The sequence below is a fragment of the Puma concolor genome, chromosome B2, assembly GCF_028749965.1.
Source record: "Puma concolor isolate L17-30 chromosome B2, mPumCon1.1.hap2, whole genome shotgun sequence".
Taxonomy (NCBI): domain Eukaryota; kingdom Metazoa; phylum Chordata; class Mammalia; order Carnivora; family Felidae; genus Puma; species Puma concolor.
This window is the reverse complement of record NC_141671.1, coordinates 40290797-40309755: the sequence shown is the minus strand read 5'-3', so window position 1 is coordinate 40309755 and position 18959 is coordinate 40290797. Positions and strand designations below refer to the sequence as shown.

Genomic DNA, 18959 nt, shown 5'->3' with positions numbered 1-18959 from the left:
TGTAAATGAACTGAAAACTGAAGGTGTTTCCTCGGTTAGAAAGGGGAATTTAGAAGATGACCCGAGGTGAACAGGGTCATTGAAAAAGGAGACATGGAATGTGTTCTGGGTCTGGGTGAGGCTGATGTGATGCAGAGAGGCATGAGCAATAGTATTCGTTACTGACGACATCACACAGGCAACCCTGAGGCTACATCTCTACACTTGAATTTCAGGAGAAGGCGGCAAGCTTTAGCATCGTTAGTGCAGCATTTCCCAAAATACGCTCCTCAGAACATTCATTCTTCTGGATGTTTATAGGTCTTTCTGGAGAAAAGTGGCCATCAGGTAAATTTGGGAAATGTTGATTAAAACAAAATATAACAAATTTCTTTAAGTCTACCCAGAACCTTTGACGTTAATTTATATTGTGAACCTTTAAGAAGGAAATATACTTTGCGTATCTTCCCAAACATATTTGGCCATGAAAATCTTCTTTTCATGATTTACTAAGGAACTAATGTTACTAAATTAGTAATTATCTTCAAGGAAAAAAACACTGACCTAGGAACCAGCTTTCAGGCTCTGGTATTGTCAAGCTATGTGGCTTAACAACATAACCTCTGGATCTTAGTTTCTGGATTCTTAGTTAAGAAGAGATCATCATCAGATGAAATGAACTCTCAGATTCTATCTAGCTCTTAAAATCTACTATATTCTAAAATCAGTAAGACTGAAAGCATAAACTAGGCCTAAGAAATGACTATCTCATTCAGGAGTAAGGGCCAAAGGCAGGACTCTTAAAGGCCACAAGTCAATGTAAAATTCAACAGCACACAAGGACCAGCACTAGAAGCGATGGCCCAGCACATCCATACTACAGAGATAAGTGGGAAGTGGGCCGTAGGAGTATCTGCAGATCCCATCAAGTTTAAAAGAAGTGCCAACACATATCTACCTTGGGCTAAGAGTTTGACTATCTGTGAAGCAACCTATGTATCTTTCTTATTTGTAAAATAAAAAGTTGGGTCAGATAATTTCTAAGTTACTGCTCAGTACTACTATTCTATAAGAATATTACAGATATTATAATGCCTCTACAATGGTATCACATTAGTAATATATACTATGCCTTTTGGAGAGTATTTGCCTTTTATAAGAGGCAGCTGTGAGGTAATGAAAATGACACAAGATTTGAGGACAGAAGGTCTGGGTTTCATTACATGCTCTGCTATATGCTAGAAACTCCTCTTCTGTGGCCTTAGTTTCCTCATGTGTAAAAGAGGGATAAAAAACATTCACACTGGTAGCATATACTAAAGTATCCTACAAATGTTGGAGCACTATACAATTTTTATGCATCTTTGACTCGATGTTAATATTAAAAATAACTTTTCAAATCTATGTATATACCTTCCTCAGAGCTTTCTATTGAAAAAAAAAAGTCACCTGAAAAATTCTAATCCACATTGTTATAGTGTGACTAGTGGAAAAATGGAATTTTCTTTACCTTCACTGGGACAAGGCTTTTGTAGAAGGTGGGAGGGGGGTGGATATGGAGGTGGGAGATCAGCTCAGTGAGAATTCCAGAAAATTCAGTGGGACTAATAAGATTGAAAGCCAAGAAGGAGAGCATTAACCAGTAGTGGTCCCTTCCTATCTTGGTAATTGCCCCACAACGCCCCACAACTTCTCTTCCCACATCCCTCCTCCCTGTAGATAGGCAGCCTTTGTTCTACATTCCCACCACATACAGATATATTATTTGTATTACACTAATTTGCACATTTGCTTCTTCCTTTGCAGTGTTCTTGAACCTTGCTAGGTATATTCAGTTCCTCCCCCTTTTCCACCCACCCCATTAGATGGCAACTTATCTTCATTTTCCCTGAGTATCTAGTACATAATTCTGTACCTAATGATTTCTTAAGAGATCTAATTTTCTGACTTCCCTTAGCATGCTGCCTCCCTTTTAGGCAGATTCTGGACACTCACAACTCCTGCTACTTGGTACTCCCTCCTACCCTGGCTGAAGAGCCCCCTGGGGCCCTGCGCCACCTTCCTCCTCACTTGGTCTCGGCAAGCTTCTCCCAGCAGAAGCTGAAGATGCTGAAGGAGCTCTCCAGGGCATGTGCGCACTCATCTGGCTTCTTATCCCCAGGAAGGCCAAAAACACAGAGGAACATGCAGCCCTGGGACAGAAGACGAAGAAGGAAAAGAAAAGTTTACCTGGGGAAAGACTACGGCTTGCCACAACTGCACCGACTCCCCAGAATGAAGCCAGAGCCTTTCCCCACTGGTATCTGCTAGGAATGGTGAATTCTACAGGATTCATGAAATGGACACTCAGGGCCACATCAACATGGAGATTAAAAAAAGAAGAAATAAAATCTTGATTTAACTAACATTCAAAGGACTGAAACTTAAAACACAAGAAAAACTGATGTCCAGAACTTTTCAAAAATTCCATTTCTACTGTATGCCTTGAGCTAAGTCTACCTGCCCACGTTTTATTCACCTATAATGTCCTACATTATGATACTGCTCTTTTCAAGCTCCTTGATTATCAGAAATATCTGATTACATTTACTTTACTAATAGAGGCAGAAAAATATTCTTTTACTCTGACAAAGATTTTTCAACTAGAGTTGAATGAAAAAGGATATGGAAAGTAATTCTCAGGTACCCTGAAAATGAAATTAACTAGAACTTCGCATTCCTAAACTATTATTAGTTGAACTTTCAATGTCATATAGCTTGTCACAAAAGAAAAAGCAGGGAATCTGACTTACATGTGTGTTATGTGAGATACAAGACTATTATTCCTCCCTCACTTCTAATGCTGATGGGTCAAGTTTCCTTGTACTTACTTTCTCAAACATAAAGATCCGGCTCAGCTGGCCACCCCCTTTCTCTATGACTGTGGAGATGTACAGGGCAGCCTCCTGGATAAGATGACACAAATGCAACAGCCATGCTGACTTGTGGAACTCGAGGCTGACCAAAACCATAGTCACGGTACGGAATTCGGATACATACTCCGTAGGCTGCCCTTCATCAATCTGCAAAGACAAAGTGAGTTATCGGGCCTGTATCTTCAACTCTCAGTACCATGTTTAGGCATTTAAATCCTATATTCCACGGTGAGTATGAGAAAAAAAACTTACAGACAAAAAACTTAAAATTCAGGTTTGAGAGGTATAGAAGATGTACCAACCAGTGCACTTGGAATTAAAACTGACTTTAAACCTAATTTACTGATGAAATCTGCCAGGATTTTATGTTTTCTTTACATGAGTCAGTTTGATATGTCCATTCTATTAGTCATTGTATCACTTACTACGGGATTCACATAAATTCTATATACACAGTCAATCAATGCATATTTACCAAGCATATACTCTCTACCCTGTTAATAATGTATTAGCTTCTAGAGGGACAAACTGAAAAACAAATATGGCTTCCACTTTCCAGAACTGAGAAATCTGAAGTGGTAGGACATGTCTTCATAGTAACTGGTACAGACAGGGAAATCTGCTGGCGTTACCATGGAGAGCAGGAGATGAACTGGATCAACATGAGAAGGTCATCACATATAAATATACACTTGTTGACATAAACACACACACACAGTCTACACGATGACTCAAGAACTAGAAAATAACCTTTTTCAAAAGGTTTTTCATTATGTGCTTCCGCAGGGTTTGTTCAAGTGCAGAGTCTGGATCCAAATCCAGGGCAGTCCTTAAAGTATCTGAGAAAAGGAAAACAAAATGTCTCCAACCACACGGAAGATTTAACTTTAAACATTTTGGGCTTGGGTAAAAAGGACCAAGTAACTTACCAGCACTTGTCTGGTAATGTGGCAGGTAATCGAGGCACTTGTCAAAATGCTCATCAAAATCAAATGGGTCAATGATCCGCATATCTCTTAACTACAGAAAGGAAACTGCTCAATTGTGTGCCCAACCACCAAATGGATCACCGACGCCGTTTCCCTTTTTTATCATTTATCTTTCCAACCTTATTGTTCTGCTCTGTCTATCTTCCTGGGAGCATATCCCCCACCTCCCCCCAAAACAGAGTTCCAATGGTCATTGGTTTGGTCAAGCCATATTTGACCACCACCAGAGCACTGCCCTGTGCAGTAAGAGGGCCTTTTCAGGATGTGCAATGGATGGGACCAGCCTCCTACCTTCACAGCTTCATCCTCCCTCATGATTTCCACTTCAAACATGTACTGCTCACAGAGCTTCCAGCAGTTCCAGGACAAGACAATCTCATTTGCCTGAGCCAAACGCTGAGCTAACTGGACATCATCTACATCCTGCCCAACCACCAAGAGGTACTGTCGTTGCTCATCTCCAACAATAACCTGGGAGATCTCACCTGCAGACAGACCTATCCAGAAAAAAAGAGACAAGTGGTGAACAGCCAAACTTAATTGGAAAACCATGAAAAGGATGGGTCTGGAATCCTCACATTGCTCTATGCATCAAGCCAATCTTGTTATTGCAGAAATATTGGGTGAGCTTACCTTCAAAAATATTACCTTGCCCCAGATTTCCTTCTGTCTTAAGCACACCTAGAGATATTCAAACAAGCCTGGGTTGGATGGGGGAAGAAGCAAGAGATCCTAGGTCTCTAAGAGTCTTCTCTTTAAATTGCTTTTGTAATAATCAGTTAGGTCCTGATGGCAGAGACCAGAAACTAATCAGTTTCCTGATGGCTCAGAAACTGCTGCCATGGTGACCATACCATCCCTCCTCAATGTGTAATCAGGACTAAGTGAGAAGACAATTAGTATTTTACCAGACTTGGGCTTTGCCATACACTTTTATTCTACCTTCTGTTTTTCTTACCCTAAGGCATTTCTTACTGCTAATATAGCTGAAAAACTGGTTTGCTTGCCAGGGGAAAAAAAGGACTATATCCAAGTTAAGTCTGCTCTTAGCTAAGTTATCCAATCTTTTTACTTTCCTTCTTTTCAAAATTTTATTTAAATTCTATAGTTAACATACAGTGGAATATTACCCAGTCTAGGCTAAAATCAAAGGGAAAATAGTTTTAAAATAATAGCAGAGACATATACTTTTGGCCAACATGGCTTAACAGGTCATGAATTTAGCATAATGTTTGGAACAACTAAGAAACTAGAAAAAACACATAAAGCAACACTTTTCAAGATACTGGACATCAGGAAATGAAGGACAATGATGCCTGAGAGATGGGGAATAAACAAGGTGAGCTTGTTTACCTTACCGCAGCTTACTGCATGGAAGAGTTTCCAGGACATCTCAGGGTGGGGAAACTCAGGTATAACCCAGAAGACTCAAGTTAGGGAAACAGAGCTAAGAGTCTGAGGGCCAAGGTGGCTAGAGTTCACAGGGCATTGTGAGTACCGGAGAGAAGTGTACAGAGAGAGAATTCCAGAGATCTTTACCAGGTCCCCCACAAGTCTTGAGCTGAGTACTAATGAGTGCATCAATGTGAGTAAACTACCTGAAACCAGGGAAAGAACCACCTGAAAAGATTAGAAGGAACAATCCCCAGTATCGCACAGGGCTGGCCTAGTCTCACTGGCCATATTGTCAAACTTAGTAATTCACAGGAGATTAGGTGTAGTACTCAGAGGGGTTTGCCTCAGCAATGGGGCAAAACCAGCCCTAGACTAAACACTGCTCTGGTCCCATTCAACAAAGTTTAAAAACAAAAGAAAAAAAAATCAAGCTAACCACATCCCAGAATAATGCTCAAGAATATTTATAGAAGTATAAAAAAAAAAAAACCCAGCACCCAACAAGGTTAAATTCACAATGTCTGGCACACACCCAAAATAACCAGGCATGCAAAGAAAAGGAAAATATGATCCACAATAAGGAGAAAAATCAATCAATCAAGCCCAACCCAGAATAACACAGATGAAAGAATTAGTAAATAAGAAAAGTAAAAGTTATAACTATATTCCATATATTCAAGAATCTAGAAAAAAGACTAAACAAGTCTACTAGAGACACTGCAAAAAAAAAAAAAAAAAGTCTATACACTTGAAAATACAGCAATAGAAACTATCCAAAATGAAACACAGGGAGAAAAACGAGAGAAACAATGAATACAAAATCAGTGAGCTGTAGGACAATTTCAAGCAATCTAATATGTGTGTAACTGGACAGAGGAGGAAGAAGAGAGAACAAATTATTTGGAGAAATAATTGTAGAATATTTTCTAAATTTGATAAAAACCAAAACTGTATACATCCAAAAATTTCAATGAGCCACAAGCACAAGAAAAATGAAGAAAACTATACCAAGGGACATCATAACCATATTACTTAAAACCAACTGTAAAGAAAAAAAAATCATAAGAGAAACCAGAGGGGAGAAAAAGACATTATATACAAAGAAACAAAGTAAAGATGAAAGCATATTTCTTATTGGAAATGCTGCAAGCTAGAAGACAGTAGAACAACAATTTTAACATAATAGAAAAAAATACCCAGCAACCTAGAATTCCACACCCACTTTCAAAAACCGAGGTGAAATAAAGATTTTTTTTTTTTAGACATACAAGAGCTGACCCATCTCTTGCAAACCCATACTATGAGAAATGTTAAAAGTGTTCTTCAGACAATAAGTGTTAACAAACACATGGACAAATTGGGACTCTCATATATTCCTGGTGAGAAAGTAAAACGGTGCAATCACTTTGGAAAAAAGATTAGCAATTTCTTAAAAAGTTAGACCTATATCTACCATATGACCTAGCCCTTTCACTTCTACATAGTATATTTACCCAAGAGAAATAAATGCATATGTCTACTCAAAGACTTGTACACAAACGTTCATAGTAGCTTTATTTGTAATAGCCAAAAACTGACAACCCAATTGTCCATCAAAAAGTGAATGGATAAACAATAGAGTTCAACAGAATACTACACAGCAATAAAAAGGAATGGACTACTGATACATTCTACAACAGTCTTTAAAAATGTAAAATAATCTCTAATGACAAAAAAAGGATATCAGAGACTTCTTGAGGATAGGGAGGGGAGCGTAGGAGGGTTATGAAAGGGGATGAGGAGAAGCATCTGGTGGCTCAGTCGGCTGAGCATCCAACTCTTGATTTTGGTTTAGGTCATGAGCCCAGGGTGGTGGGATTAAGACTCGCATTGAGCTCTGTACTGAGCATGGAGCCCGCTTAAGATTCTCTCTCTCTCTCTCTCTCTCTCTCTCTCTCTCTCTCTCTCTCTCTCTCTCTCTCCCTCTCCCTCTCCCTCTCTCCCCCCGTCCCTTTTCCCCACTTGCACTCACTCTCTCTCTTAAAGTCCATCAACTGATGAATGGATAAAGACATTGTGGTTTATATACACAATGGAGTACTACATGGCAATGAGAAAGAATGAAATATGGCCCTTTGTAGCAACGTGGATGGAACTGGATAGTGTGATGCTAAGTGAAATAAGCCATACAGACAAAGACAGATACCATATGTTTTCACTCTTATGTGGATCCTGAGAAACTTAACAGAGACCCATGGGGGAGGGGAAGGAAAAAAAAGAAAAAAAAGAGGTTAGAGTGGGAGAGAGCCAAAGCATAAGAGACTCTTAAAAACTGAGAACAAACTGAGGGTTGATGGGGGGGGGAGGGGTGGGAGGGAGAGAAGGCTAGGTGATGGGCATTGAAGACGGCATCTTTTGGGATGAGCACGGGGTGTTGTATGGAAACCAATTTGACAATAAATTTCATATATTGGGGCGCCTGGGTGGTGCAGTCGGTTAAGCGTCCGACTTCAGCCAGGTCATGATCTCGTGGTCCGGGAGTTCGAGCCCCGCGTCAGGCTCTGGGCTGATGGCTCAGAGCCTGGAGCCTGTTTCCGATTCTGTGTCTCCCTCTCTCTCTGCCCCTCCCCCGTCCATGCTCTGTCTCTCTCTGTCCCAAAAATAAATAAACGTTGAAAAAAAAAATTAAAAAAAAAAAATTTCATATATTAAAAAAAAAGGGGCACAAAGAAATTTTAGTGAGTGATGGATATGTGCATTATCTTGATTGCAGTGCTGGCTTCAAAAGTGTACAAATGTTATTTATGTACAGTTTCAATTATGAGTTATCCATCAACAAAACAAAAAAACAACAAAAAATGCTACAACAGGAAAGATGCCATATAATTCAGAATAGAATTCTTTAGACTCCTCCTCAAATTGTAAGTGAATAGGTCAAGGCAACTTTTGCCCTTCATTCAGAAACCCCTTAATGTTTCTGGACTTCTGTGAAGGAGCATTGTGTATAGAGCTCCCCCTCCAGTCCTGGCTCTGTCATTGATGAAATTTTTGTCTCTGTGTGCAACTTTTTAATCTTTATCATATTATATTTTTGATTATGTAATACAATAACATAGTTCAAAAATCAGACCATGGAAACAATATACCTTAAAAATTCTTGATTCTGACTTCTGGGGAAGATGGTGGAGTAGGAGGACCCTAAACTCAACTTATCCCAAACATACAACTAGATAATACTCGCATCAGGGCAAACAACCCAGCAAAGGACCCAAAGAGTGGCCAAAACAAACCCCACAACTAAATGTAGAGAAGATGCCACATTGAAAAGGGTAGTAAGGGTGGAGACCTGATGGGAACCTAAACCCATGGGTGTGACCATTGGAGGGAGGGAGCTGTGGGCAAGAAGAGGGGCAAGAAGCACACTGGGGAGGAGCCTACAGGGGGAAGAAAAATCCCTATAGCATTCGGCTTTGAAAATCAGAGGGGCTGAATTTCATGAGTGCTTATAACCAGTGGGACTTTAAAAATAAGTGGGCGTGGCTCTGAGAGAGCTCAGCTAGTGATAGGAAACTGAGCCCCTGCCCTGAAAGAGACAGCACAGCAAATAACATGTGGAGATACAGCTTGGAAGCAGCAGTTTGAAAGGCACCTGGGGCTTATGGGAGGGAGAGTTATTAATCTCAGAGTTTGCTGAGGGACTTCTCCAGAAACAAAGGAGCTGGCAGGAGCCATTTCCCTTCTGAACCCTTCATCATAAATACACAGCCAGCTGTGAGAACCAGTGCAGTGACAGCACTTACTACCTAACATGCTTACACTGCACCCCACCCCCTCTAGCCAGACAGACCTGCCTCAGTCCTGGTGCTGTGGATCCCCTTGCCCAGAAAACCCAGGCAATCCTCGCCAACAATGCATCTCTTGACCTCCCATGGAGGATGCACACACCCTGTTAAAACTGCATACCCTGCCTTTGTGTGCTGTCCAGAGTACCCAGACCAGCTGGCCTCCGCAGCAGCTGTGTGCGCCCTGTAGAGGAGAACCAGTGCCACCTAGTTAAAAGTGCACATCCTGCCCGCTACTTTCAAGAGCAAGAGATGTAGCTGACTTTCCTAACACACAGAAACAGACACAGATAGGCAAAATGAGGGGACAGAGGAATATGTCACAAATGAAAGAACAGGACAAAATCACAGCAAGAGACCTATGTGAAATGGATATAAGTAACATGGCTGACAGAGAATTTAACGTAATGGTCATAAAGATACTCACTGGACTCAAGAAAAGAGTGGAGAACATCAGTGAGACCCTAAGGAAGAAGTAACAAACAAAAAAGAACCAATCAGAGATGAAAAACACAATAGACGAAATTAAAAATAAACTTGATAGAATAGCAGGCTGGAAGAAGCAGGGGAGCAAATCAGTGAACTAGAAGACAGAGGAATAGAAAGTAATCAAGCTGAAAAAATGAGAGAAAAAAGAATTATGCAAACTGAGAATAGACATAAGGGAACTCAGTGATGCCATCAGGTGTAATAACATCAAGTGTAATAGGGATTACAGGAAAAGAGACAGAAAAGGGAGCAGAAAATTTATTTGAAGAAACAGTAGCTGAAAACTTCCCTAATCTGGGTAAGGAAACAGATACCTAGATCCAGGAGGTACAGATCCCCCAACAAAATCAGCCAAAGTTATTTAGACAGTTGGATAGGAATCACAATGCCAGGAGGCACAGAGATCCCCCAACAAAATCAACCAAAGTTAGACAGTAATCAAAATGCCAAAAAGTAATGATAAAGAAAAAAAATTAAGCAGCAAGAGGAAAGAAGACACTTACATACAAGGGAAATTTCCCCCATAAGACTATCAGTGGTTTTTTTCAGCAGAAACTTTGCAAGTCAAAAGGGAACGGCATGATATATTCAAAGTGCTGAAAGGGAAAAATCTAAAGCTAAGAATACTCTACCCAGCAAGGGTAGCATTGAGAATAGGAGAGATAAACCGTTTATCAGACAAACAAGAACTAAAGGAGTTCTGACCACTAAATCAGCCCTACAAGAAATATTAAAAGGGACTCTGAGTGGAAAGACCATAAGTGAGAGTATGAAAAAGAGGAAATACAAAAGTGGTAAACATAAGTATTTCTTTTTTTTTTTTTTTTTTAATGTTTATTTATTTTTGAGACAGAGAGAGACAGAGCATGAATGGGGGGGAGGGTCAGAGAGAGAGGGAGACACAGAATCCAAAGCAGGCTCCAGGCTCCAAGCTGTCAGCACAGAGCCTGACGCGGGGCTCGAACTCACGGACCGCGAGATCATGACCTGAGCCGAAGTCGGCCGCTTAACCGACTGAGCCACCCAGGCGCCCCAAACATAAGTATTTCTGTAAAAACAAAACAAAACATTCACAAAATAAAAGGATGTAAAACATGATACCATATACCTAAAACATGGAGGGGAGAGGAGTAAAGAATAGGTTCGAACTTAAGTGACCATCAACTTAATATAGACTGCTGTATGAAGAGGTTATATACAAACCTGATGGTAGCCATAAATCAAAAACCACAAATAGATATGCAAAGAATAAAGAGACAGGAATCCAAGTATATCACTGAAGAAAACCAGCAAAGTATGAAAGAGAGACAGACAGGAAAGGACCAGAGAAAAACTACAAAAATGACAACAAGTAACAAAATGGCAGTAACTACATATCTAACAATAATTACTTTAAATGTAATCATTTACAATCAGAAGACATAGGATGACAGAGTGGATAAAAAAACAAGACACTCATTTCAGACCAAAAGATACCTGCAGATTGAAAGTGAGGGGATGGAGAAATATATATCATGTAAATGCATGACAAAAGAAAGCTGGAGTAGCAATACTTGTATCACACAAAATAGACATAAAACAAAGACTGTAACATGAGACAAAGAAGGACACTATATAATAATAAAGGGACAATCCAATCAGAAGATACAACAATTGTAAATATTTATGCACATAACATGAAAGCACCCAAATACATAAAATAATTAGTAACAAAAAGAAAAGAACTAATCAATAATAATACAATAGTAGGAGACTTTAACACTGCACTTATATCAATGGACAGATCGTTTAAACAGATCATCAACAAGGAAACAATGGCTTTGAATGACACACTAGACTAAGTAGACTTAACAGATATATTCAAAACATTCCATCTTAAAACAGCAAAATACACATTCTTTTCAAGTGCACATGAACATTCTCCAGAATGGATCACATATTAGGCCACAAAACAGGCCTCAACAACTTCAAGAACACTGAAGTCATACCAAGCACCTTTTCTGACCACAATGCTGTGAAACTACAAGTCAACCACAAGAAAAAAATCTGTAAAGACCACAAATACACGTAGGTTAAATCACATGCTACTGAGCACTGAATGGGTCAACCAAAAAATCAAAGAAGAAATCAAAAGGTACATGGAAACAAATGAAAATGAAAACATAACAGTCCCAAACTTTGGGATGCAGTAAAAGCAGTTCTAAGAGGAAAGTTTATGGCAATACAGGCCTGGCTCAAGAAGCAAGGAAAATCTCAAATAAACAACATAACTTTACATGTTAAGGACAAAAACCAAAACCAGCAGAAGGAAGGAAATAATGAAGATTAGAGACGAAATAAATGATATACAAACAAAAACAATAGATCAATGAAACTAGATGGTTCTTTGAAAAGATCAACAAAATTAATAAATCTCTAGCCAAACTCATAAAAAAAAAGAGCACTCAAATAAACTCACAAATGAAAGAGGAAAAATAACTAACACTACAGAATTACAATTATAAGAGAATATTATGAAAACTATATGCAAAAAATTTGGAAAACCTAGAAGAAATGAATAAATTCCTAGAAATATATAACCTACCAAAATTGAAGCAGGAAGGAATAGAAAATTTGAACAGACCCATAACCAGCAAAGAAAGTGAATCAATAAGCAAAAAACTCCCAACAAACAAAAGTCCAGGGCCAGATGTCTTCACAGAGGAATTCTACCAAACATTTAAAGAAGAGTTAATACCTATTCTTCTTAAACTATTCCAAAAAATAGGACATGGAAAACTTCCAAAGTCATTCTATGAGGCCAGTATCACTGTGATACCAAAACCAGATAAAGACAGCACACAAAAAAGAGAACTACAGGCCAATGTCTCTGATGAACATAGATGCAAAAATCCTCAACAAAATACAGTACCGGCAAACCAAAGTCAACAATACATCTGAAAAATCACTCACCACAATCAAGTGGGATTTACTCTCAGGATGCAAGCGTGGTTTAATATTTGAAAATCGATCAATGTGATACATCACATTGGTAAGAGAAAGGATAAAAACAACCATATGATCATTTCAACAGATGAAGAAAAAGCATTTGACAAAGTACAACATCCATTCATAACAAAAGCCCTCAACAATGTAGGTTTAAAGGGAACATACCTTAACATAATAAAGGCCATATAAAAAAACCTCACAGCTAACACCATCCTTCATGGGGAAAAGCTGAGAGCTTTTCCCCTAAGGTCAGGAACAAGTCAAAGATGTCCACTCTCACCACTTTTATTCAACATAGGACTGGAAGTCCTTTCAGACAACAAAAGGAATAAAAGGCATCCAAATTAGTATGGAAGAAGTAAAATTCTCACTATTTGCAATGACATAATACTATAAACACTCCACCAAAAAACTATGAGAACTGATAAATGAATTCAGTAAAATTGCAGGACACAAAATCTACGTGCAGAAATCTGTTGCATTTCTATACACTAATAATGAGGCAGTTGAAGGAGAAATTAAGAAAACAATCCCATTTACAACTGTACCAAAAGTAGTAAGATACCTAGGAATAAACCTAACCAAAAAGGTGAAAGACCTAAACTCTGAAAACTATAAAACACTGATGAAAGAAATTGAAGGTTACACAAAGAAATGGAAAGACCTTCCATGCTCATGGAATGGAAGAACAAACATTGTTAAAATGTTTACACTACCCAAAGCAATCTACAGATTTAATGCAATCCCTATCAAAATACCAACATCATTTTTCACAGAGCTAGAACAAACAATTCTAAAATTTGTATAGAACCACAAAAGACCCCAAATAACCAAAGCAATTTTGAAAAAGCAAAGCAAAGCCAGAGGGATCATGATTCCAGGTTTCAAGTTATATCACAAAGCTGTAGTAATTAACAGTACGGTACTGACACACAAACAGACAGATCAATGGAATAGAACAGAAAACCCAGAAATAAACCCACACTTACACAGTCAATTAATCTGTGGCAAAGCATGGAAAAATATCCAGTGGGAAAGACAGTCTCTTCAACAATGGTGCTGGAAAACTGGTCAGTTACATAAAAGAATGAAATTGGACCACTTTCTTACACCATACACAAAAATAAACTAAAAATGGATTGAAGACCTAAATGTGAGACCTGAAACCATAAAAATCCTAGAAGAAAGCACAGCCAGTAATGTCTCAGACATTGGCCATAGTAACATTTTTCTAGATATGTCTCTTGAGGCAAGGAAAACAAAAGCAAAAATAAACTATTGGGACTACATCAAAATAAAAATCTGCACAGTGAAGGAAATAATAACTCGTACATATAACACAACTCAACAACAAGAAGACCCAAATAATCCAACTAAAAAATGTGCAAAAGACATGAGCAGACATTTCTCCAAAGTGGACATATACAGATGGCCAACAGACACATGAAAAGATGCTCAATACCACTCACCATCAGGGAAATACCAATCAAAATTACAATAAGATATCACTTCGTCCCTGTCAGAACAGCTGAAATTAAAAACACAAGAAACAAGTGTTGGAAAGGACAGGGATAAAAAGGAACCAACTCTCTTGCACTGTTGGTGGGAATGAATGCAAACTGGTGCAGCCACTGTGGAAAACAGTACAGAGGTTCCTCAAAAAGTTAAAAATAAAACTACCCTACTATCCAGTAATCACACTACTGGGTACGTATCCAAATAATACAAAAACACTAATTCAAAGGGATACTTGCATGCCTACGTTTATAGCAGCATTATCTACAATAGCCAGATTATGGAAGCAGCCCAAGTATCCATCAATAGATGAATGGATAAAGAAGATATGGTGTATATATACACAATGGAATATTATGCAGCCATTAAAAGAATGAAATCTTGCCATTTGCGATGACATGGATAGAGCTAAGAGTATAATGCTAAGCAAAGTAAGTCAGAGAAAGACAAATATCATATAATTTCACTCCTATGTGGAATTTAAAACAAAACAAATAGGCAAAAGAAAAAAGAAAGAGAGACAAACCAAGGAACAGACTATAGAGAACAATCTGATGGTTATCAGAGGGAGGTTGGGGTAGGGGGATGGGTTAAATAGGTGATGAGGATTAAGGAGTGCACTTGTGATGAGCACTGGGTGATGTATGGAATTATTGAATCACTATATTGTACACCTGAAACAAATATAACACTGTATGTTAATTATACTGGAATTAAAATTAAATTCTTGATTTCATCTATGTGTCTATCTACACTATTTTCCTCCAATAGTTAACTTTTATTCATTTCTTATATATCTTGCCAGTGTTTCCTTATACAAATATGAACAAACAAGAAAAATTCCTACTTTTCGTCTTTATAAAAAAAGGTAGCATACCAAACACAGTGCTTTGCATCTTGCTTTTCTCAACTATATTTTTAAGATATTGTTATATCAGAATATCTTTTTTTTAAGGCTTCAGAAAAGCTGAGTAGACAAATTGTTGTTTATTTAACCAGTTTCCTGTAGATCATTTTCAATCTTTTATTACAAAACATATTGCAATGAATAATCTCGTACATATAACATTTCATACATACTCAGGTATATCTATAGGATAAATATTCAGAAGTGGGACTGCTGGGTTGAAGAATAATGCATTTGTAATCTTGACAGAGATTACTGAATTATTCTTTAGAAGTTGTGCTGCTGTTGACTCTCACCAGCAATGTATGAAATGTTTATTCTTATTGCCTTATCAACACTGTGATCAGCATCTGAATTTTTGTGTATCTATAGGTGAGAAATAGTCTCAATGTACTTTCAATTGGCATTTTTATTATGAAATTGAACATCTTTTCACATTTTAAAAGATGTATTTGTCTATGTACTATCAATTCATGTCCTTTGCTATTTTTCCCTTAAAATGTTAGTCTTCTGTTGATTTCGAGGTATTCTATTTCTAATATTCACCCTTTGTGTACATGATACAAGGTGCAAATATTTTTTTGCCAGGTTGTCATTTATAATTAGAATTTTTTATAGTTTTTTGTTTGTTTTAATGAGCACTCTTTTAGTAGCTACTACCTATCTTTAGCTGCAGGTCCTGGCCTTCTTTGGTATGGTAGATCCCAAATTTCTCCTGTATCTCCAGACTGCATTTTGCCACCAGGGTAATGATGTCACTCAGTTGATTCTGTTTCACCGTCCAGAGTGCTAGGAGCACATTCCCTACAGAGACAGAAGACAGGCTAACAGGGATTGAATGTCTGGGTTCACCTGATCAGGGCAGAGCCCCCAGTTATGCAGAACGTATCATACAAGGTGTTAGGCGAGGTTTCTTGGACCTGTACATTATGCTTGGTTAAAATACTGCCTTAGAACCTCAAAACGACTCATCATACAAAACCATGACGAGGCAGAAGCTGAAATGTTCCTAATGTTTAAGAATATTTTTCTTAAATATTAGAAATATTAGAGGGAAGAATCTTCTCCTAAGGAATACTTTTCTTAAATATTAGAAATATTAGAGGGAAGAATCTTCCCTCCACCAGTATACTAATAGAAAGGGAAGGGTACTAGCCAAGAGGTTCATAAAATATAGGTTCATGTTCAAATCTAATTTCAAGGGTGGTTTAATTAAGTTTAACTTAAAAAAAGAGGCCAACTTCTTTGGCATATAGCTGTTAAAGATCTTAAGAGTTCTCCAGATAGGAGATTTTGACTCCTCCCTATCTTACATATAGCCTCTGCTCTTGAGGACAAAGTTTCTCATTAATTTTCTCATGAATGCTTTATAGGCACTTATTTTTCTGTCACTCAATCTAAGCAAATTGTTAGGCACATATGAACTTAATACAGGCAAGGCTTTTCCACTAGACTGAGAAAACTTTTGAGGTACAGAGTGTGTCTTCTTCATCTTTGTTTCCCCAGGGCCTAGTACATATTAAATAATCAAACAATGCTGATTAATAAACAAATATGCCAAATTCCACCTAAATGCAGTCTTCCTCACTTACAGTCCTTTAACTATTCAGAAAAACTGAAAAATACCTGTGATATTTAGGATATCTCCTCCAAACCACAGCACATCTGAAATCAAGGAGAGAGAGGGAAATGCATCAAAATCAGATATACTAGGGGCACCTGGTCTTGGTTTTGGCTCAGGTCATGATCTCCTGGTTTGTGAGTTTGAGGCCCAAGTCAGGCTCCGCAGCTGGCAGTGCAGAGCCTGTTTGGGATTTTCTCTCTCCCTATGTTCCTCCCCCACTCACACTGTCTCTGTCTCAGTCAAAATAAATAAACAAACTTAAAAAAAATCAGATATACTAGAGCATGGCAGAATCATACATGATCGAAAAATTGACCTATTCTGAGTTTTTCCTCATTATCTTCTCTGGTCTATTTATTCACTCCAAGGTTCAGACTCTTTCCCTTCGTTTCTCCCCAAATCTGTTTCTATCTCCATATTCTTTTTTTTTTTTTTAACATTTTTTTTATTATTGAGAGACATAGAGTGTGAGCAAGGGAGGGGCAGAGAGAGGGGGGGACACAGAATCCGAAGCAGGCTCCAGGCTCTGAGCTGTCAGCATAGAACCCGACACGAGGCTCCAACTCACAAACCATGAGATCATGACCTGAGCCGAAGTCGGATGCCCAACCAACTGAGCCACCCAGGAGCCCCTCTATATCCATCTTCTTGAAAATGAAAGAACTACTACTGTTCTCTTTAAAGCTCCCCCCCCCCCCCCCCCCCCAGTTTGTGTTCTGGATCCTAGCCCCTCCCATCCTTTCAAGAACTTCACTCCTTATCTCCTCTACTGGATCATTCCCATTAGTATCTTAAAAAACAAAACCAGAAAACAATAAAATTAACCCACCTATCCTTGACTTTACTTTCTTACTAGCTCCATTTTCCTGCTATACTCCCAACAACAAAAATTCTCAGAGTTGGCCATATTACAATTTGTTCGTCACATCCTTTTCACTCTGAAATGTTTTCTCTACCATTCTCAGCATTCTCTAATCTGACTTCCAACTCCAACACATCACTAAAATTCTCAAGATCATCAACAGCATTCATCTTGCAAAATTCAATATTCTTCTCACATCACACTGTACTTTATACCTTTCATTTCCAGCCCAGCCAGCCATCGCCCTCTTCTCCTAGAGACACTACTTCTTTGGCTTCAGGGACACCACAGTATCCTAACTGGGTGCTTTACAGTTTCTTTGGTAGGTTCTTTCTCTCCAATCATAATCTATCCTGGTCAAGTCCCTCAAGCCTCAGTCTTAGGCTCTTTCTCTTTACTTACACTCTCCTCATGTGGACTCAAACAGTTCTTAACTTTAAGTGACATCTTTATGCCATCGACTCACTTTTTGTCTCTAACAGAGATCTATTCTCTGAGCTCCAGTCTCAATCATAGCTACCGACTTCATTTTTCCATTTGAATGACTTATTGACATCTCAGATTCAATATATTCAAAACATAACCCTTGATTTTCTTTCTCAAAGCCCAGTCTTGCCCATCTTGGTTAAGTGACACCACCATCAATTCGTTATGAAAGCCAAAAACTGTAGTCATTTTCCTCTCTACTTCCTGCTGATATCAATATATCAGCAAATCCTGTCTGTAGAACCTGCAAAACACATTTCAAATCAATTCATCTCTTTACAGCTCTGCTGACTTATCTCTAGACTGATGGTTTCAACCTTGGCTTCAACACTGGAATAGCCTGTAAAACTGAAAAAAAAAAAAAAAATCCTTATTCCTGGGCCTACCTACCCCCCAGGTATTCTGATTTAATTGGACTGGGGTGAAGCCTAGACATCAGGACTTTTAAAAGCTCCCCAAGTGGTTATCTAATATGCTGCCAAGGTTGAGAACCACCATCCTAGACCAAATTGCCATCATCTCTCCACAGCTGCTACAACTGCCTCTTCCTGCTTCTGTTCTTACCACCTACCCCCCATCAGCTCCCTATAATCCAGTCTCCATGAGGTAGTTAAAATAAGCTTTAAAAAAACGTATATCGGATCACAACACAACCCTGCCAGAACCAGCAGTTTCCCTTTGTACAAAAATAATATAATCCAAACTCCTTGTAGCCTACAGAGCTCAATGATCTCCAATCTTACCTCAAATCACTCTCCTCCCTGTGAGCCATGCTCTAGCCACACTGGCCTTTCGTTCCTAGAACACGCCAAGCTTCCTCCCATCTCAGAAGCTTTGCACTTGGCCTTCTTCTGCCTGAAGTGGTTTACCCCTTGTTCTTCACAAGGTGTTCCTCTCATCCTTTAGGTCTCAGCTTAAACACCTTCTCAGAGGAGCCACCCTACCTAACAGAAAATCTCTCACTGTACAATTCTGTTTTTACCATTACA

The 18959-nt window shown here is 38.7% G+C and overlaps 1 protein-coding gene across 13 annotated transcripts in view; it reads right to left on the bottom strand.

Annotated features, from left to right (window-relative positions):
- Nucleotides 1–18959, bottom strand: part of LOC112862880 (adenylate cyclase type 10-like) — a 51471-nt gene that overhangs the window by 29829 nt on the left and 2683 nt on the right. For 12 of the 13 annotated variants that reach the window (XR_015251224.1, XR_015251225.1, XR_015251226.1 and 9 more), the window contains exons 3-9: nt 16625–16663; nt 15659–15802; nt 4175–4380; nt 3824–3914; nt 3645–3733; nt 2850–3041; nt 2050–2171 (exon numbers count right to left, since the gene is read on the bottom strand). Coding sequence is in view for 10 of the 13 variants with exons in the window: in XM_086706790.1 (XP_086562916.1) it covers nt 2050–2171; nt 2850–3041; nt 3645–3733; nt 3824–3914; nt 4175–4380; nt 15659–15802; nt 16625–16663 (883 nt within the window). In the remaining 3 variants the exon portion in view is untranslated. Of the gene's footprint in view, nt 1–2049; nt 2172–2849; nt 3042–3644; nt 3734–3823; nt 3915–4174; nt 7252–15658; nt 15803–16624; nt 16664–18959 lie in introns of those variants that run through there. The other variant, XM_086706796.1, reaches the window with a different exon arrangement.